The 21,828-nt window shown below is 40.2% G+C and overlaps 2 protein-coding genes across 2 annotated transcripts; both read right to left on the reverse strand.

Moving 5' to 3' along the window:
• Nucleotides 1-3,066: 3,066 nt before the first annotated feature.
• On the reverse strand, nt 3,067-9,759 carry LOC130930883 (akirin-2-like). The gene is made up of 7 exons (XM_057859150.1): nt 9,651-9,759; nt 9,503-9,557; nt 9,045-9,218; nt 8,789-8,926; nt 6,381-6,530; nt 3,639-3,710; nt 3,067-3,566 (listed from the first exon to the last, which is right to left on the reverse strand). Exons 3-7 carry the CDS (start codon nt 9,214-9,216, stop codon nt 3,556-3,558), a joined length of 543 nt encoding a protein of 180 aa, XP_057715133.1. The 5' UTR covers nt 9,217-9,218; nt 9,503-9,557; nt 9,651-9,759; the 3' UTR covers nt 3,067-3,555.
• Nucleotides 9,760-12,103: 2,344 nt separating this feature from the next.
• LOC130930654 (cannabinoid receptor type 1B-like) lies at nt 12,104-21,585 on the reverse strand. The gene is made up of 2 exons (XM_057858648.1): nt 21,463-21,585; nt 12,104-17,175 (listed from the first exon to the last, which is right to left on the reverse strand). The coding sequence occupies exon 2, from the start codon at nt 17,124-17,126 to the stop codon at nt 15,771-15,773; it is 1,356 nt and encodes a 451-aa protein (XP_057714631.1). The 5' UTR covers nt 17,127-17,175; nt 21,463-21,585; the 3' UTR covers nt 12,104-15,770.
• Nucleotides 21,586-21,828: the final 243 nt, after the last annotated feature.

Here is a 21,828-nt window from a genome sequence, read left to right on the forward strand (position 1 = left end):
ACCTTAGCGGTGACGCGCGTGAGCGAGCCAATGGGAGTGAAGCATTTGAAAGTTATCTTTAGAACAGCATGTCTCACACTCGCTTTCCAGACTCCGTGGAGTGACAGTCAAAAACTGAGCCGAATGAAGTTGGAGGAAGAGGCGAAAAGGTACGGCAAATGGCGTCCTCAAAACTACACAAGATTGATGCAGAAAACAGAATGTTTAAGGAGGAGTAGACCAACACATTTTTGTTCATTTTACCTGCGGGAGCACAAGACCGCTATGCCTCATCTGTTCAGAGACTGTTCTGCCAAAATCTGGTACATCGGCGAAACATTAGTCGAATTTGACACCCAAAGTACTACCGTGCGCGCTAAATTTGTTTTGTTTGGATGCATACAGGCAGAACGTACTAAAAAATGCCTTATGAAAATACTTAAATGCAGTTATACCAAATAAGGATGGTTAAATACACTTCGTGACTAATGTGGTCAACTGCTTCAAAGCTAACACAAAAAAACACAATGGTTAAAAGTATGAGAGGGTAATACATGCAAAAAGTATTTTTCAGGCAATGAAATGGTTCTTCAAAACTAAATAACAACAAAAATAGTACTCGCCACTTCTAACCGGTGTGCGCATGCGTGCGGATGCTTGCGCAAGCGCGCTGAGCGTTGTGTAAACGTTGCACCGCGTAGTAAGGAATGGCCGAACAACCTAAGCGCTTGTAAAAAGCAGCCATTTGAAAAGGCACTATGAAACGAAGCACGCAGCTTTTTCCACAAAGTTTCCCTATGAACTCTGCCATCTGTTCTCAAAAAATAGCAAAATTAAGGGCTCAATATGATCGCTTTATTACTAATTAATTATTATTAAATATTTACATTTTTGAATGTCGTAATTATCAGCATGGCCACACAAGATACGTTTGTATTTTTTGGAAAAAAAGAAGCATTAAATATATTTCCGGATCCGAGATTGTTGTAATTTTTTAGTTTCGGAACCAGAGGATTATTAATTCATGACCCCTGATTTAGAGTGTTCAATCGGCCTACCATGGCCAAAGCCCGGGATTGAACCCTTGATCTTAGAACTGTAAGGCGGACGTGTTAACCACTCACCCACCATGCCGCATTAAAAAAACTATCCAGTGAAAATACTTAATAGGTAACATTTTGAGTAACTGCTTTTTTTTTTTTTTTTTTTATCAATGGTATTTCTTTCAGCACAAACCTATCTATATGAGGTGTTATGATACTGTACGATAACCTATTAGATAACCACATTAATCCAAGAAATACACACACACAAAAAAATCATTACAGTGGGAAAAAAAACAGTAATGTAATATTAGTCGACCAAAGAGCATGAATACCCTGCCCACTAGCAGAGAAAATAGTTCCTAGATTGACTAGTGAATACTGTTGTTCCTTCTTAGTTACTACAACCCATTTCAAAAAGTACAGAATCACCAGTCTCAGGTGAGCACTCACTCATTTTATCATGTAGAACAAACTAAAAAAAAAGCTTGTAAAAATAAATTAGTTCAAAAGTGCAACTCTTTAGCATTCAGAAACACGAAAATGAATCATTGCAAAAAGTACGGAATTACCAGTCTCGGGTGAGCACTCATTTTATCATGTAAACTGATAAAAAACTTGAAAAAATAATGAATTAATTCAAAAGTGCAACTCTTTAGCATTCAGAAACACTAAAATGAATAAAAAACATTGTGGTGGTCAGTAAATGTCACTTTTATAGAGCAAGTGCAGGGGAATGTATATAGAATCACTCCATTCTGAGGGAAAAAAATTGGAATTATGAGAAACAAAGAAATAAAACACGTCTCTAATATTTAGTAGTACCACCTCTGGCTTTTATGGCAGCTTGCGTCTCTGAGGCATGGACTTGATGAGTATTCTTCATCAATTTGGTGCCAACTCTTTTGTTGCAGTTGCAAGATCATCCTTGCAGGTCAACCTTTTTTTTTTTTCCAATTTCCAGCACACTTTTGAGATCTGGGCTATTTGCAGGCCATGACATTGACTGGATGATTCTTTCTCCAAGGAATGCTTTAACAGTTTTAGCTCTGTGGCATGATGCATTATCATCTTAGAAAATGATTTTCTTATCCCCAAACATATTTTCAATTAAAGGGATAAAAAAGCTGTCTAAAATTTCAATGTAAACTTGTGCATTTATTGAAGATTTAACCACAGTTCCTTTGCCTGACATGCAGCCCCATATCATCAAGGACTGAGGGAATTTTGTTTTCCTCAGGCAGTCATCTTTGTAAATCTCACTGGAACAGCACCAAACAAGAGTTCCGGCATCATCACCTTGTCCAATGCAGATTCTTGACAAGGTGATGATGACTTTTGAACCAATTCATTATTTTTTCAAGCTTTTTATTCGAGTTTGTCCTGCATGATAAAATCTGAGTGCTCGTTTGAGACTGGTGATTCCATACTTTTTGCTAAGGGTTGTATTATAAAATTAAAAGGATCAGATCTCTGGTTTTCCATGGTCAGTCGGTGCAAAAAAAAAAAAAGTTTTAAATCCACAATTTCAATTCATGTTGAGGCCAGCATTCTAGGTCAAATACTTCATTTGTTACGGTGCTTTAAAGACGTGATTGAACAGTCTTGCATGATCATAGCATGGCAAGCTAGCGTTCAATTGGTGTGATGGAGTCGTGATTATTGTTGCAATGTCTGGTGAAATTAGTAGCACTACTCTTGGCAATAGCATCGCTAGCAAAAAAAAAAACAAAAAAACTGACTAAATGGCGGCACTTTCAAAACAATTAAAATGCCACCCTAATTAAACAAATCCTCGAAGCAGCAAAATTTGATTACCGGTTAAGTTTTTTTTTTCCTAATAGAATTACTTGAGTTTATCGATTAACAGTAGCAGCGCTACTGTTGTTCCAAACCAGTGCTTTGGTGCTTTTTCTCCAGCTATTCCAGCCTCCTAACACGACTATCATTTGGCTTTACACAACGGTTGACAGAAAACCAGTCCGTAGTGTACTTCAAAGTCATCTATGGCTCAGATTAGTTTTCAAAAAAAGTGCAGTGACTGTCTGCTTTAAAATTAAGTCCTTTATTGTTTTTCTGATTAAGTACAATGGATTATACTGGTAAAATAAAAGAAAATAAATAAAACACTTGGTCAGGGAACGGGGGGGATATTTGACCTACTTAATTATAAAAAGGAACAAACAGAAGAACGACTGCAAGTTTCCTCTGTTTGACAGCAAACTCGGTGCTGCTCCAACATATTTACACGTAACAAACAGAAGCCGGAAATTGTCACAAAAAGTGTGAGAACCATCAGCGACCACACAGGTGAAAAGAAGAAATCGGGGTGAGATTGAGGGGGGGCTGCTTACAACGGGAAGCACCGGCTTGTTCACAACCATTTGCCCAACCACAGAAATATGGCACAGTTAAGAAAGTTTCATTTAAACTAAAACTGAATCTCGTAACAACGATGCGCGTTTTTTTGTGTATTTGTTAATCCTTCCCGGACGTGTCACACGATCCGCAGTTAGGCGGCGGTCCCGTGCGCTCAGGAAACATCTGGAGGAGAAAAGCAGATCAAGTCCCAAGAAAACAGATGCGTTACTCAACTTTCACGTGGAGAGCACTCACAGCTGGCGGGTTGTTCTCCAAATCGTCGCATTAGCTGGTCGTGCGTGAACTTCACAAAGGTGTCGTATTGTTCTGCAACAACAAATGGAAACATTTTCAATGACTATTGGAGGTATAAATAGGGTTGCCAACTGTCCCTTTAAAAACGGAATCGTCCCGTATATCATATAAGAATACTGCGTTGAGTGGTTTGGACACGCTAGGAGTTTGCATCTCGTTTTTCATTATGGTAATAGTTTAGACAGACCTGCTCCCAATTGAGTGTTGCTATGACCATGATTTTGATTATAATAGTATGCATCCATTTTTCAAAAGGCATGCCGTGTAATATTACAGGTAGTCACCGGGTTATGAACGAGTTCTTCTCCTACGCTGGCGACGTAACCTGAATTTACGCAAAATCGGAATTAAGCCTTTAAGTACCCCTAAATAGCCCCTATCTCTCAAAGTAACCATCCAAAAACATGTATTATACACAGAGGTGGGTACTAACGCCTTAAGTAACTTTTTGAGAAAAATGTACTTCTAAGACTAGTTTTACTATGCGATTCTTTTTACTTTTTACTCCGCTACTTAGGGCTACACAAGAGTCGTTACATTTTTTTCTATTTTACATATTCACATCGCTGGCAAAAAATAAATCTAATCGCTGGCAAAAATGAAATAAATCTAAGAGTAAAGACGTGCCTGGTGTATTACCGGGGTAGCTCTACCGATTTCACCAATTAAACATCGCGACAATAATCACATGACTCCACGATACCAATCGGACGCAAGCTTGCCGTTCTATCTTAACGCTAGCCTGTTCAATCATGTGGTGTCTTTAAAGCACCGTAACAAATGAAGCATTTATTGTAGAGCGCTGCGAAAGCGCAGATTTTAAGTTCCCATTTTTATTTGGAACCGATTGACCATGGAAAACCGGAGATATGATCCTTTTAATTTATAAATAGTAATTATTGCGGAACGTTTCACTAGTCAAACTCAGAACAATTTTCTCCACGAGAGGGCTGTCATGCTCTTTGGATGAATAATGCTTAATTTATTTATTTTTCTCTCGTCGGAATTCAATGATTTATTTTTTGGGGGGGGGTATCTTTGGCTTAATGGGGTTATATAATGGTTTATTGCACAGTACAATTGTGCTCAGAAAAAAAAAACGTTTACTGTGTACTTGAGTATTTTTTGGACAACTACTTTTACTTGAGTAATATTATTTTTGGCTACTCTACCACCTCTGATTATAAATCATAATAATAAAATAAAAAATGGCGTCAAAATGCTGGCCGAAACACTGTTACGGAACTTAAAAAAAACGAGAGACAGCGAACCAAAAGTGGTATTTGCCATGTGGCAAAATAGATTTTGCAATAAGGCATTTTTTTTTTTGACATGTGGCATTTTTTTCTCATGTGGCAAAATGGATTCTGCCATGTGTTTTTTTTTTTGTATTTAGAATTTTTTGGCCACAAGGCATTTTTTTGCCATGTGCCATTTTTTTGCCATGTGGGATTTTTTTTTTGTCATGTGGCATTTTTTTGGTCATGTGGCATTTTAGCAGGCCATGCATGTCTATGCCATTGAAGGCTATGCACGTCCAAATTTTCCATTCACTTTAAATGGCAGAAAAACGTGTGGCTGTGATTTTTGACCTTACACTTTACATTACAGCACATTGACGTGTAACCGGCACCCAAGTAAGGCTAAGCCATTGACGGCTATGAATGGAAAATTTGGACGTGCATGGCCTGCAAAAATGTCTTGTACCCAAAAAAATGCTACCTGGCAAAAAAAATGCCACACCGCAAAAACAATTTTGCCACATAACAAAAAATGCCACATGTCAAAATCCATTTTCCCACATAGCAAAAAAAAAATAAAATAAAATAATAATGCCACATGTCAAAATCAATTTTGCCATGGACAATCATGGCCTACAAAAATGCCATACACCCAAATAAAAAAAGGCAAAATCCATATTGCCACATGAGAAAAAAATGCCACATGGCAAAAAAAAGCCAACTGGCAAAATCCATTTTGCCACATAGCAAAAAAATGCCAAATGTCAAAATCCATTTTGCCACATATAAAAAATGCCACATGTCAAAATCAATTTTCCCACATAGCAAAAAAAAATGCCAAATGTCAAAATCAATTTTGCCATGGACATTCATGGCCTACAAAAATGCCATAGACCCGCCCCCCTCCAAAAAAAAAAAAAATATCCATATTGCCACATGAGAAAAAAAATGCCACATGGCAAAATCCATTTTGCCACATAGCAAAAAAATGCCACATGGCAAAAAAATGTCAAATGTCAAAATCCATTTTGCCACATGGCAAATACCACTTTTCTTTCTCGGCCCTGCTGAAAAATAACACTGGAGACAAAATAGCGGACGAGAATGCCGTTGTCAAGTTGAAATCACGTAGTCGGCTACGTTGTAACCCGGGGACTACCTGTGCTTATAAACACTATTGTTCATTGGAAATCCTCGACTAAAACTAGGCAGAAAACGCTATAGTATTTGTTGAGAAAAACCAAAATGAAAAGGGCTGCACTGGATAGCATTTTTATAATTATAGTTGACTACATTGTGTTCAAATAATTTCCGCTTCATTCGGATCCTCATTTCAAAAGAATGAAGAGATGTAGAAATAGCTAACATTTAATACTGTTTTCCAACTTGTGTCATTTGCTGATTAAAATGTTTTCTCAGCATCACTGCGATGTGAACCAACCAGCCAGTTTGGATGTCATCGTCTCCTCGTACTCCTCCCGCACTTTCTCTTCTCGTTCTTTCAGCAGGCGTTCGCAGATCATCCCCACTTGTTTGAGAGTAAACAGCGGCTGTTCCTTCCTTGGCGGGGAAGCGCCTCCGGAGGGTGTCGCTGCAAAAGCCCAACAAGCGGCAGTGTTTTTAAACAACTTCAGATGCGGATTGTAATTAATGGTCCAATCATTAGCTCGGTGTTTTAATTGGAAATATTCTCCACACGCATGGCCGATGCCTCCGAGCTTCCCACCAACACACCTATGCCACGGAACAGTCAGCTGTATTTGCATGAGAAACTGCATGTCCATTAGAACAGCCCCAAAAGGATCAACTAAAGTAGCTTGGAAACGTTCAATGCAAACATGGAAAAGTATTTTTTTTAAAAACAACTAAAAGATATATCTAGTGCTGGCATAAAGGATTGGCACACCTGCAGTTCTGTCAGATAATGCTCAATTTCTCCCAGAAAATGATATGCTTTGGTAGTAATATCTTTCGCTTGCAATGAAAAAACACAAAAGAGGATGATAAAAAATGAAATCATTATCAATTTAAACAAAACTCCAAAAATGGGCCAGACAAAAGTATTGGCAACCTTTGAAAAATCATGTGATGCTTCTCTAATTTGTGTCATTAACCTGTTACTTACCTGTGGCACATAACAGGTGGTGCCAATGACTAAATCACACTTACAGCCTGTTAAAATGGATTAAAGTTGACTCAACCTGTGTCCTTGTGTGTACCACACTGAGCATGGAGAAAAGAAAGAAGACCAAAGAACTGTCTGAGGACTTGAGATTAAAACTTGAGGAAGCATTGGGCAATCTCCAAAGAGCTGAATGTTCCTGTGTCTACCGTGTGTAGTGTCATCAATAAGTGTAAAGCCCGTGGCACTGTGGCTAACCTCCCTAGATGTGGACAGAAAAGAGAAAATGACGAGAGATTGCAACGAAAGATTGTGCGGATGGTGGTAGAAAGAACCTCAACGAACACCCAAATAAGTTCCATCTGTCCCACAGTCCGTAGGTACAACAGTGCCAACTCATACTATCCGTCGGCATCTGAATGAAGAGGGACTCTATGGACCCAGAGATATACAAAAGCCAGGTTGGAGTTTGCCAAATTTACCAGAGAAAGCCAAAAACGTTTTGGAAGAATGTTCTCCTGTCAGATGAGACAAAAGTAGAGCTTTTTGGGAAACAGCATCACCATAGACTTTACAGGGGGGAAAAAACAAGGCCTTCAAAAAAAAAAAAAAAAAAAACCCACTGTCCCCACAGTCAAACATGGCGGAGGTTCCCTGATGTTTTAGGGTTGCTTTGCTAAGTCCGGCACTGGACTGCGTGACCGTGTGCATGGCATTATGAAATCTGAAGACTACCAACAAATTTTGCACCATAATGTAGAGCCCGGTGTGAGAAAGTTGAGTCTCCCTATAAGGTCATAGGTCTTCCATCAGGACAATGACCCAAAAATCACTAGAAATTAGTTTGAGAGAAAGCACTGGAAACTTCTAAAGTGGCCAGCAATGAGTCCAGACCTTAATCCTGGGGAGAGATCTGAAAATGGCAAACTTCAAATCTCAGAGACCTGGAGCAGTTGGCCAAAGAAGAGTGGGCTAAAATTCCAGCAGAGCATTGTAAGAAACTCACTGATGGATCCCGGAAGCGGTTGTTCGCAGTTATTTTGTGCTACCAAGTATTAGGCTGAGGGTAGCAATACTTTTGCCCGGTCCATTTTTGGAGTTTTGTGTAAAATGATAATGATTTCATTTTTTTTTTCGTTCCGTTTTGTGTTTTTTCATTGCAAGCAAAATAAATGAAAATATTACTACCAAAGCATTTGAAATTGCAATCATTTTCTGGGAGAAATTGAGCATTATCTGACAGAATTGCAGGGATGACACTACTTTTGGCCAGCACTGTATATGAGTCAGAGTAGAAAGTCACATGTCGGGGGGAAATTTCTTTGATAAAATCCTACACCAAGAACAGACATGTCATCTTGAAAGGCAATTTAAAAATAAAAATAGAATCGAGAGCAACAGTCTGAATACGTGTAGGGTATCCTAACATTACATGACGCATAAACAACAAACTGTGAACATGCCTGGTATGATAACGTAACATAGTTATTAGGAGTTGTTCAGATAACTATAGCATAGAGAACATGTTAACAAGTTTACCAAACCATCAGTGTCACTCCATTTTACTAAATCCAATGAAATCCTCATCCTAAGTGTCACTTTTAAACAACTCTGGAGGCAGAAGGTGTTAACAATTTTACACATAAGTAGCACTTCCCCCCCCAATAGTTTGGCTGGGGGTGCGATTTGTAGTCCGAAAAATAAGTCTTGGAAATACGTTGACCAACCTGACATGGTGGACAGGGACTGGGATGGAGGAGATTCTGGAGAGCAACAGCAGTCTGATGGCTGGTAGCCTCCAGACTCCAGATGTTTCCTTTTTTGTATGCGTTTGTACTCCTGTTTGATGCTGTGTAGGATTTGTTCTGGGGCGCAGGACAAAAGGACGGTCGGTCGGCCGGCAATAGATATTTACTTAACCAGGCTGAACAACAGGTTGCTAAGGCCTTTGGGCTTAAACTTTGCTAGCTGGTAGAAGATTACCTGCGCTCAGCCTGGACGTCGATTCCCCAAATGGCGAGGGCTCCATGCTCAGATACTTCCTAGGGGACGAGGACGACGGAGACACGGGAACGCACCTTCGTCTTTTAGGGGAAGCGGGACTCAAAAGCGGATCGAAATCCATGGTCCTCTTCAGGGTAGCTCCGCACGCCATTGCTTTAAAGTGATCAAAAAGGAGGAAGAGGTAAGAAACCAAACATTTACAGCCGTGAGGTTAGGGATTCGTCGTCGTTGACAATTATTGTCAACGTGAAATTCTCTGGTAAAAGCCAAACTGCGCCGTTTTACTAGGCACATGATAATCATGTTGCGCAGCTGAGCCTTTAAATAGGCGCTAACAAGCTAACGTTAGCTTCCGTGGCTAGCCACTAATAACAGAAAACACAGCGAATGGTAGCTGTAGCTACTCGGTTCTACATTTATTTATTTGTACGTCTTACCTTTTAGAGGAGGGTTTCTTGTCCAGCCGTTGAAGTGTCTAAGAACAGTCGCTTCCTGAAGAAAAAAAAAGTTGCGGAAGCTCGCAGCCCAGCAGCGGGCTGACTGCCGAAGATAGCGGTGCTAGCGTTAGCAGCAGACGCGACTCACCTCGGTTGCTTGTTGTCGATACGAGGCTATCGGCGTGCCCCGACCGGTGACGTCCCGCGACCTCACTGCAATGCATGCTGGGGCTTGTAGTAAAGAGCGCACTCAAAGGTGGACGACACACGGTGTCTGTTGTTTTAACTTCTTTAAATCCGCTGACGTGACCGCATCGTGTTTTCCAGGTGTTTTTCGTGACATCACGAGCAAAGTGGCTTTAATGCCATTTGTGTGGCATTCAAATGTAAATATATACGATGTGTGTTTGTACGTATGTAGCCACAAGAGGTCAGTATTAGACAATGAACTATTCCTGGGTGCACCAATCCAAAGCGATGTAAAAATGTAGATTGCCAAAATTCATTACGCATTTATTCATTCATTCTTCAGGGTTTTAAAATTTCTTAATATTTGTAATATATGAATGATTTCTGGCCTTCGTTTAGTCGTTCGTATGTTTGCATGAGTCGTTTGAATTAGGGGTGTGACAAGATATCGAAAAGGTGATATATCGCGATACTTAGTAGCCCAAAATATTATCGATATGCTCCTGCCAAGAATCAATGTATCATTTTAAAAAGTTGTAAGAAAAAAAAAGGAACCAACTAAAGGTGCAACAATTAATCAGTTAATCGACAACTAATTGACTAGCAAATGAATCAACAACTATTTTGATAACCAACCAATTGTTTAGTACCTTCTACAACTTAAACTTGTATAAATTATAACACATATGTCTTCTCAGTTGTAAATATGATCAGATTTCTACATTATATTTCTGTGAAGTCAAATTAGGACATGAACAAAAATCTGCTTTTACTTTGGGAAAATAACAATTCACATTTTCGCCATTTTTTTTTACTGTCTAAACTAGCTTCTTAATAAGGCTGCAACAACTAATCGATTAAACCGATTAATAAATTTGAAGGAAATAGTCATCCATTTTGTCTTCATTGCTACTTACAAAATGCCGAAAATAACTTAAAGGTAAATTGTGAAGGTAATTGAAAGAAGTGACATTTATCCAATTAATTGTCCGATTAATCGATTATGAAAATAATCGTTAGTTGCAGCTCTAGAACCAACAGATTGCTTCCAAAAACTTCTATTAGAATAGTGTCTACGTTATCTCACTGGCTGCGATTGACGGCTCTAGACATAATTTTGACTGGATTGGACGTCTAGGGCCGTCAATGGCACTGTAATCCGAGCATTCACAGCCAGTCTTTTGTGGGCATTTACAGGTCACTTCTTGTACATTTTAGAGCATATACAGGTTACTTCTGGATGATTTTGAATAACTTCTGAAGGAATATGACCTTCTAGCAAGATTGCCGGAATCATGCCGGCCGAACCGCTGGACCCGCGCTAGCGCAGCTCCAATGACCCAGGCCGGCGGGACCCCTACAACCCGGCCAAAGGCCCAAACTCTGTGCGTTCACCTTAGTCTTAACCCCTTGTATTGACTTCATTTTGAAAGCTGCTTCGAAGCACAAGTAGACAATTTATTCAGGTCGACAGCGATCCAACGGCAAGGCAAAACAGAAACAGACTCAGTTGAGGAGGCAGACTCGTTCCAAGGTCACCATATCACAAGTCCACAAAAGCTTCCCGAGAAAAATGACCAGGATTAGTTAAACATCCAGTCTTTTTTAAGGCTCTCGTGGGCAGAAGAAGGGTGTGTTTGGGCGTTGTTTAGGATTTTTGTCTGTTTGTGGATTGGACAGGAGGATTCGGGAGTTACTGTGGTCAGGGCAACGAGGGTTGTGGATTTTGCCACCTCAGCGCAAGGTGAGTGCTGAGAATTCACTTCTCGGTCGCGGGTTCCTCCTTATTGGATCTTCCTTGTCAAGACAAGATGTTCCGCCATCTGTTGTGGATTGTCCGGGAGAACTGATTGCGGGAGTCGGTGGTGCAGAGGTGGGCTTGTAGATGTCTTGCCTCGTCAGCGTCAGTCTCGCTCAGTCAGTTGCATGACGCACGCATTGGGCTTCTGCGATAAGAAGGCGTCATGTATCTCTTATACCCTTTGTCAAATATATTCTGCTTGTTTTCCTTAAGCTATGATATAAGTGCTATTTATTTTATATTGGGTTTGTTGGAGTAATACAAACAGTCGATCGGTAAATACAAGAAAAGATACTATTCCCTTCACTTCCTATTCATTTGGAGACATTCCTTTTCAGTAACCCAAAATCAACAGGAAGTGACCTGTAAAATGTCCCAAAAGAAAAAGGAAGTGACTGAAAATCAACAGAAAATGACATGAAATGCTGATGATTATTGATTATATTTCTTTTTTGACACACGCACACACAAAAATGCATCAATATAATGCAAATAAATGCTAGACGCACACAGTTGGTGGAATTTCATGTTTTTATTCAAAAATATCACCCGCTATCTCAACAACATCATAAGAAAAACGCTAAGACATCATGGCACACATGGATGATTGACACCGATATGACAGTGTAAGTTAGTCACACTCATATTTTACTAGCATACTGAACATTCCAGTAAGCTAAGCGTATTTCATAGGTTTTGCATTTGCAAAACACACATTGAAATTCTACAGTAAACAAGTGACGAGTGGTAAAATGCCAAACATCACTCTTACATAACCACCCACGACTCCTTTCAAATCACATACACTACTTTCTAATAAGTCATTTAGTATTGCAGAACAAATAACAAAATCCGAAGGATATCAAAACATTTCACTTACAACAATAAATAAATGAATGAATCAATCAATAAATAAATAAATAAAACAATTTAAAAAATGGCAATGAGTCCAGGAAGTCATTCCAAGATTTTCTATAAAACAACTAATAAAGAGAAAACAAGCTCTTTTCATCCTTCTGCTATGAAGTGGAATGGGTTTATCATGACTAGACATCCAATGAATTTGAAGTGGGGGGAATGGTAGCGAACCACCCTCCCACTTTAAACAGATTAGACGTCTATGGCCGTCAGCGGCAGCCAATGGCGGGCAATGAGTTCATATTGGGGCGTTTCACATCGTTTCTTGTTGATTTTTGGTCACTTCCTGTTGATTTTAGGGCGTTTACAGGTCACTTCTTGTTAATTTTAGGTTACTGAAAAGGAATTGACTCAAGAATGTCCCCAATTCAATAGGAAGGGATTCAAAATCAACAGGATGTGACCTGTAAACGCCCTAAAATGAAGAGAGCGTGACCTGTACATGCCCGCAAAAGACTGAACCGTGAACGTTCTGGTCTCGGTGTCGTCTTCATAACCCTTTGGGCTAAAAGTATCGAGATATATCATCTTTTTGTGATATTGTCACACCCCAAATTGTGACCCAGAACCTGTTTAATATTTAAAAACATTGGATTATTTCATTAGAAACACATGCAGAGCTTAACAGGAGCCAATAAAGTGAAAACATTTTTGGGGAAAAAGAAGGCTAAATGAATGTAATCAAGTATGATTTGACCCTTGATAATCCTTGCTGGATGAATGGAAGCCTTGTTTGTACTTTGCCCACTCCATGGTTTGATACAATGGTATGAAAAAGTATCCGAACCTTTTGGAATTTCTCACATTTCTGCATAAAATCCCTATTAATGTGATCTGATCTTTGTCAAAATCACACAGATGAAAACAACACTGCTTGAACTAAAATCACCCAAACATTCATATTTTAATGACGATAGCATGCAAACAATGACAGAAGGGGAAAAATAAGTGGGTGAACCCTCTGCCTAAGGAGACTTAAAGAGCAATTGAAACCCATTTTTACCAAACATTTTAAGTAGGGTGTGTGCCCAATCACTGATGAGTGGTTTAAAGCTGCCCTGCCCACTATAAAACACACACCTGGTAAGAACTGTCTTGATGAGAAGCATTGTCTGATGTGCATCATGGCTTGGTCAGAAGAGCTGTCTGAAGACCTGAAATCAAGGATTGTTGATTTGTATAAAGCTGGGAAAGGATACAAAACCATCTCTAAAAGTATGGATGTTCATCAATCGACAGTCAGAGAGGTTGTCTAAAAATGGAGAGAGTTGGCACTTGCTTCTTTCCCAAGGAGTGGCCATCCACCAAAGATGACACCAAGAGTTCAGCACAGAATACTCAGAGGTAAAAAAGAACCCTAGAGTGTCTGATAAAGACTTACAGAAATCACTAGTACAGTTCAATATCTCTGTGCACACATCAACTATATGGCCAAGAATGGTGTTCATGGGAGGACTCCACGGAGGAAGCCACTGCTGTCTAAAAACATACATTGTTGCTCGTTTAATGTTCGCAAAAAGGCACTTGCACACTCCACGGACGTTTTGACAAAATATTTTGTGGACTGATGAAACCAAAGTCGAATTGTTTTGGAGTAACACAATGTCATGTGTGGAGGAAAAATGAAACAGCTCACCAACATCAACACCTCATCCCCACCGTGAAGCATGGTGGATCATGATTCGGGGCTGTTTTGCTTCCTCAGGGCCTGGACATCTTGCAATCATTAATGGAAGAATGAATTCAAAAGTTTTGCTGGAAAACCTGAGACCGTCTGTCAGACAGTTGCAGCTAAAATGAGGATGGATGCTGCAACAAGACAATGATCCAAAAACCAGAAGTAATTCGACTTCCGAATGGTTTCAGAAGAATAAAATACACGTTCTGGAGTGTTCAAGTCAAAGTCCAGACTTGAACGCCATTGAGATGCTGTGACATGACCTAAAGACAGCGATTCATGCCAGGAATCTGACTGAACTACAGCAGTTTTGTAGAGAAGAATGGGCCTGATTGATGTGCCAGACCGATCTTGGGCTACAGGAAGCATCTGGTTGAAGTTATTGCTGCTAAAGGGGGGTGGGGGGTGGGGGCACAAAATATTAAATGTGATGGTTCACTTGCTTATTTCCCCCCTTCTGTCATTATTTGCATACTATCCTAGTACAGCCACTGAGTTCTATCTCCTTTTTGTCACTCTACCTACCACTTATCTTTATTTCTATCTTCCAATGTTAATATCTAGTTGTCTAGTCTCTTCATCACTAGTCACCCGGTGTCCCCTTTCCCCCCTCCCCTTTTTCAGCTGCAGCTTCCTGACTGTCCGGACCCCTGGCTGGATGGACGTCCTCGTTGCTACCCCCGTCTCATCTGGCTAGATGGACCTCTTCTTGTTCCTTTACTCCATTGCAGCTTTACAGACTGTAACTTTGCCTGCTAATTCCCATTAGCAGTCCTGGGGCTTCCTGTCTAGCCGTCCTGGGAGTGGATCTCTCCTGATTGTGGTACTCCCCAAGGTTTCTCATTTTCTCCCAAAGACTCTGGAGTTTTTGGAGTTTTTCCTTGCTGACATGGAGGGTCTAAGGATGGGGGATACCCAGGACTTGAATTTATTTATTCATCTTTGTTGCTTCTTTTGCTGTTTCTGATTGTGTATCATAATTTGTCTGCAAAGCCCGTTGAGACAACCTTGTTGTGATCCAGGGCTATACAAATAAAATTGAATCGAATTGAACCATCCAAATTAAAATATGAAAACCTATAAATGTTTGGGTGGTTTTAGTTAAAGCAGACAGTTTTTTTCATCTTTGTGATTTTGACAAAGATCAGATCACATTTCATGTTGATTTTATGCAGAAATGGGAGAAATTCCAAAAGGTTCAGATACTTTTTCATACCACTGGAGTGCAAACATACTGCAAAAAACAGCAGAGTTAGTTAGATCTTCAAAGGAATATCACTGGATATGTCGCAATCAAAGTCACTTTCTGGCACGTTCCACAGGTCTAAAGAAAAAGGGTGTAGTATATACCCGAGGTGTCAAATGTAAGACCTGCGAGGTTGAACTGCCTGGCAGGCACGTTGTAGCTCATTCATACTGTACACACAAAATCCCATGCTTTTATTTTGACATTGGTGCCGCAAAAGTGTCCAGCACCGTCAACAGCAACCAATGAGTTAACAAAGAAGTGACCCAAAAATGCCCCAAAACCAACTGGAGGTAAACCAACAAGGAGTAATGTATCATAACTCCCAAGCCAATATTTTCATTATCGTCATTGTTGACGAAAACAACACTGTTTGACACCCCTGCTCGATACTACACAATATTCATAAAACACATGAACCGCAGTCCAAAGGCGTTCACACTGAATCTGCGCTACTATCTCGATCCGTCGCTCCAGAAATAAAAACTTGGGCCACTTTAACTCTAGCGGTTGAACTCCCGCTATTGCTGTCTTTTCCCCTGACGCTCCTGCTGTTCCCGTCACTTTCCCCGCTGTTGTTCAAAATGTTGGCGCTTCGCCGACACAGGCGGCAGATGTTTCCGAAGGCCCTGCGCAGGTCCTTGCTCCTCATAGCGTAAATGACAGGGTTGACGGTGGAGTTAAGCAAGCACAGCATGCTGCAGAAGGCGAACACCGTCTTGATCAAGTCGTCCACTTTGCCTAAGAGGTCGTAAACCATGATGGCGAGAAGGGGGCCCCAGCAAAGGATGAGCGCCACCAAGATGAGCACGAGGGTCTTAGCCAGGCGGAGGTCCATGCGAGCCTGCTCGGGCCTCACCGTCTGTACCTTTGTCCCCTCTGCCGTGTAGACAATGACGCTCCTCTGGGAGGTGCGGTTCAGCATGCGCACGGCGTGATGGTGCGACTTCCACAGGATGAACATATAGGCGTAGATGATGAATATCAGCAGGACGCTGGTCATCCCGATCCAGAACATCAGATACCTCTGATCGATGAGGGGGAAAATGTCCGAGCATACCGAATTGAGGCGTTTGCAGTTCCACCCCAGCAGGGGCAGCAGCGCGAACGCAATGGACACGCTCCACATTAGGCTGAAAGCAACCACCGCTTTGTTTTTAGTCACGATGCGCTTATACGCCATGGGCCTGTGGATGGAGATGTAGCGGTCGATGGCGGTGAGGAAGAGGCTGCCAACGGAGGCGGTGAAAGAGGCGATGACTCCCGCCAGCTTGAAGAGGAAAACCTCAGGACTGTCTTTTCTGTGGAGGACATGAAAGTCCAAGAAGCTGTAGACAAAAATGATGCTCCCGATGAGGTCCGCCGCAGCCAGGCTTCCTATGAAGTGATAGGACGGTCGGGATCGCAGCGTCTGCGATTGCAGGATGACGCACAGCACCACCAGGTTCTCTAGAACCGTGAACGTACCCAACGTGAGGGCCAAGATGGCGATGGCTAGCTGCTGGCCCGGAGTCAGGATCATAAAACACTCCATGTTGTCCGCAAACTTCTCCCCGCACTGTGCCGATATCGCATCGGTTCCATTTGTCATCAGAAAGTCAGATATATTGGTCGGGAAAATGGGCGCCAAGCTGCTGTAAATGACCTTGTTTGTGTTACTAATGGACGCAGAGTGTATTTTTTCTGAGCGGAATCCATGTTTTGCAGAACCGTCTTCGTAGACGGCGTCGTTGGAGCCCAGGTATGACGCGATTGTTGTCAGAGTGCTCATGGTGGTACTTGAAGGCCTCATGACTAGGAGATGGTGCCGAGGAAGGTCAGTGGACTGCTGTACAAAAAGTCTAATAACACAATAGAAAGGATCATTTCATTTTATACAGTAAGGAATTACAGCATCATATCATTTGTTGTTTAATAAATAAAAAAAAATCTGTCTCTGCATTGTCGTCGTTAAGCCTATTTTAGGGGGGCTTCAGCCCGACTAAATACTTTGGTGTTGTTTTATTTAAAAAAAAAATTTTAAAAAATACGGACATTCACTATGAAGTTGCCAGAATACAGTGGCACCTCTGCATATGAAGTTCGGTCCAGGACCTTGATGGCAAGTCGAAATGGTCGAAATGCAGGATTTTCCCATCAGAATACATTATCGTTACATTAATTCATTCCACAGCCCGAAAACCTACACTAAATCCCTAATAAATACTGCTGTTAGAGCCCCACAGCAGGCCTGTATGCCTTTTCCTTTTTTCCCCCCTCCCAGTCATCAGCACTAATTCCAAACACCTGTCCTACACACCTGGTCATTACCGCAGCCTTCCTACATATACACCCACAGCCCTCTGCTCCATTGCGAGTTTGTTAGCCCTCACTGCAACATACGAGCAACCCTAGTTACCCTGTCTTGCCGGATTTTGATACTTTTTGACCTTGTTGATTTTTTGCCTCTAGCCTGCTCAGAGTCTGTACTTCTGCCTTGTTTCTGTGACCTGCTACAGGACCAGATCTGGATCGCCTCTGCCTGGGCCCTCGCCTTGCTCCCCCCCGCTCGAACAGTCCTCCGTGCCTCACCAAGAGCCAAGACTTCCTCCTCTCAAAACCATTGTCAATAAATCTGCTCTGACCACTGCATTATTGGGTCCATTTGTTCCCTGATCCTTGTCAACTGCTGGTACTATTGCACATGCCAATTACGCACAGCAAAACAAATATTTTATAAATAAAAATCGGAATGATAATATAATAATAATGATATATATAAGATTTCATGTAATAATGTAACTAATCGGGTTCTAATGTGGCGGTTAGGGTTTTGCGTACTGTACCTGAACGCACCGCGTGGCTGACGTCACAGCTAGATAGCTGATCGTGTGTCGAATCGATCGTATATATATATATATTTGAAACTTTTAAACAAATTACGTCACAATGAAAAAAATGGCGTCTGTAAAAAAGTGACAGATATCTACCTCATAAGTATCGCTTAATTGTATTTTTGTGACTGTCGCATTTTCCCCAATATGTTGCATGATAAATAATCGATCCAAACAAATAAAATTGTAAAAAAGTAAAGTGAAAAATGCGAGTAACTTTAAAAAAAAACATTTAAAAGGGTAAATATATGAAAAAGAAAATCTCGACTACTCCTTGATGTCTGCGATTTCTGCATCGCAACCCTTGTTATATGACCATGTTTCACCCATAAAATCCCCCCAAAATCCGGCTGTGATCATTCACAGCTGTGTCTTGACACTCGGTGATACATGCTACACGGAGTTTTTGGATCGAAAAGAGGTGAGTACGCGATAATATCTCGTTAAAATCATGACGTCTTTAATTATGCTCTCTCATGCTCTCACCTCTAGTTAGGGTTTTGCTGTTTGAAAAAAAATAAAATAAAATGAAAATGCCCTCCTGTTGAAAATTTTTCTTCCCCCAGAAAATTGAAGATTTCCAATGATGCATCACACATGCATATAGGACAATTTTGAAATTTGGCAAAGTTGGGGGTCTCAGAGCAGAACTTCAAGTCACCTGAGTGTTTTCTGCCATATATATATATATATATATATATGGCGGAAAAGAAAAGACTGAAAAAGCAGAAAAGACTGAAAAAGCAGTTTCTGCTCTTGCACCCCTCTGTAAAATAAACTGCTGTATTTTAAGCCAAAAACTGTTATGTTCAATAGGACAATACGTCTATATGCTGCCATAGCAGATTCATGGTGCATTAAGCCCCCAAACTATTTTTAATTTGTCCATTTTACCCTGGAGACCCCCGTTTACAGACGTCGTGCAACCGCTTTTGTTTCAACCCAGCCATAAAAGAAGGTAAGTAATTAATGTATATTTATTATTCGAAATGTCCGTTGTTTTTAGCTAAGAATCATTAATTGATGTCTAATATTTCGTTTAAAAAAAAAAAAAAAAAACGACTCAAAAAAAATTATTCACTCGCATATTTTAAACTTAAAAAAATGGCGTCATAATGAAAAAAAAATGGTGTCTGTAAATAAGTCACGGATAGCTACCTCAAAACTATCGTTTAATTGTATTTTTTTGTTACTGTCGCATTTTCCCCGATACGTTAGATGATAAATAATCGATCCAAACGAAGAAAAAATGAAAAAAAACAAAACCTTTAAAAGGGTAAATTAATAAAAAAGAAAGTCTCAACCACTCCTTGATGTCTGCGATTTCTGCATCGCGACCCTTGTTATATGACCATGTTTCACCCATAAAATCCCCCAAAAATCCAGCTGTGGCCATTCACAGCTGTGTCTTGACACTCGGTGATACATGCTACATGAAGTTTTTGGATCGAAACAAGATAAGTACGCGATAATATCTCCTTAAAATCGTAGCGTCTTTAATTCTGCTCTTGCGTGCTCTGTTCTCCAGTTAGGGTTTTGCTGTTTGAATTTTTTTTTTTTTTTAATGCCTTCCTGTTCAAAATTTTTGTTCCCCCAGAAAATTGAGATTTTAAGCTTTCCAATGATGTATCACACTTGCATTTTGGACAATTTTGAAAGTTGGTCAAATTGAGGGTCTCAGAGCGGAACTTCAAGTCACCTGAGTGTTTTCCGCCACACATATATATATATATATATATAGATAGATAGATATAATAGGGCTATCAAAATTATCCCGTTAACGGGCGGAAATTAATTTTTCAAATTAATCACAGATTAAAATGACAGCACAGTGCAATGCCAACTTGTTACTTGTGTTTTTTGGAGTTTTGTCGCCCTCTGCTGGCGCTTGGGTGGGACTGATTTTATGGGCTTCAGCACCCATGAGCATTGTGTAATTATTGACATCAACAATGGCGGGCTACTAGTTTATTTTTTGATTGAAAATTTTACAAAATTTTTATTAAAACGAAAACATTAAGAAGGGTTTTAATATAAAATTTCTATAACTTGTACTAACATTCATCTTTTAAGAACTACAAGTCTTTCTATCCATGGATCGCTTTAACAGAATGTTAATAATGTTAATGCCATCTTGTTGATTTATTGTTATAATAAACAAATACAGTACTTATGTACCGTATGTTGAATGTACAGTAAATATCCATCTTGTGTCCTATCTTTCCATTCCAACAATAATTTATAGAAAAATATGGCATATTTTATAGATGGTTTGAATTGCGATTGATTACGATGAATTAATTTTTAAGCTGTAATTAACTCGATTAAAAATTTTAATCGTTTGACAGCCCAAATATATAAGTGTGCTAAAATTACAAGGAAGTGACCAAAATGAATTAATTGCCCTCCATTGAAAATGATAGATGTCAAATTCACTTAAAGTGGGAGGATTACCTGTGGAATCTCATCTTTTAGTCCAGTTAAAATGGCGGTCTGTGAGTTAACTTATTTGGCCAAAATCAAACTACATAAGATCTAATCGCCATGCATGTGGCCTGCGAACGAAACTGAATTTGACACCCACGTATTAGAAAAAAACTGTAATTTATAATCCGTTGCAGTTGACATTATTATTATAATCTTTGTAAATGTAGATGTTTTGCTACATCTTTTGTATGTTCTCATTAGAATATGTACTAATTATTACTGTGTCATGCAAACGAGGCAGACAAAGAAATATGTTCAAGTGTTAAAAGATGCATGATGATGTCATTGTATTTCCTGGGGCGAATCAGTGCAGCGGCCAGCTGACAGCGGAGCAGACAATAGTGAGAAAGTGAACAGTTGATGACAAGCTTGCGCGGCCTCAGGGGAAATGACTGCATTAAATATGTAGGGCAGCCAAGGCTTGCTTATCAATTAAAAGCAGGTCATTCAACATGAGGCTTTTTAATTCAATCATCGCTTTAATGAAGTGTCAAAATGTCCACACAGCCGTTTAGATGATTTCACTTAGTAGAAAACATGTTTAGCGTAAAATCATTAGTTAGCTGCATGCATGAAACTTACCATCATACAAACTCATCATAATAAAAAACAGCATTGCAAGTTACAAACAACTTTTAAGAGGTTTTCCATTGGTTCCCATCAAGACCATCAATGCAGGAGCCAGTTGTTGCAAATGAGTACTTCAAACCTCAACAATGACTTCAAAATGCCCATAAACTTTACAAACAATTACATGCATCCACATACCTTGTCTTTGCGCATGTCCATGACTCACCACTGACATAAAGCCTATGGTTTTTTAAAGAAAAAAAGCTAATCTCATTTCCAAAAATGGGGACTTCACAATATTTTGGGGGATCACTTGTCCGCTGTTTGATGTGGAATCAGATGAGGACGTTAGTAGATGTTGAGGCAGGCAGGCAGGCAGCCCATGGGGGTGTGTGGGTGTGTGCGTGAGTGCGAGTGTAGGTGCCTTTTTTGTGTATGTGTGCGGCCGGTCACGTGGTGTCACTTGCACGTGAGGTGAATCTGCGCACGCACCCCCTCTTAGCTCACCACCCAAGCCACCTCGTTATTAATTAATGAAGGAGGCAACCACGTACACAAACGCAG

This window comes from Corythoichthys intestinalis, chromosome 15, assembly GCF_030265065.1.
Source record: "Corythoichthys intestinalis isolate RoL2023-P3 chromosome 15, ASM3026506v1, whole genome shotgun sequence".
In the NCBI taxonomy this organism is placed as follows: Eukaryota; Metazoa; Chordata; class Actinopteri; order Syngnathiformes; family Syngnathidae; genus Corythoichthys; species Corythoichthys intestinalis.

Excerpts from the sequence above, each read along its gene's own strand:
- LOC130930654 (XM_057858648.1), bottom strand. The coding sequence starts at position 17,126 with ATGAGGCCTTCAAGTACCACCATGAGCACTCTGACAACAATCGCGTCA.
- LOC130930883 (XM_057859150.1), bottom strand. The coding sequence starts at position 9,216 with ATGGCGTGCGGAGCTACCCTGAAGAGGACCATGGATTTCGATCCGCTT. Across the intron at positions 8,927-9,044 it reads GACGTCCAGGCTGAGCGCAG|AACAAATCCTACACAGCATC; the intron begins GTAATCTTCTAC and ends CCTGCGCCCCAG. Across the intron at positions 6,531-8,788 it reads GTCCCTGTCCACCATGTCAG|CGACACCCTCCGGAGGCGCT; the intron begins GTTGGTCAACGT and ends GGGCTTTTGCAG.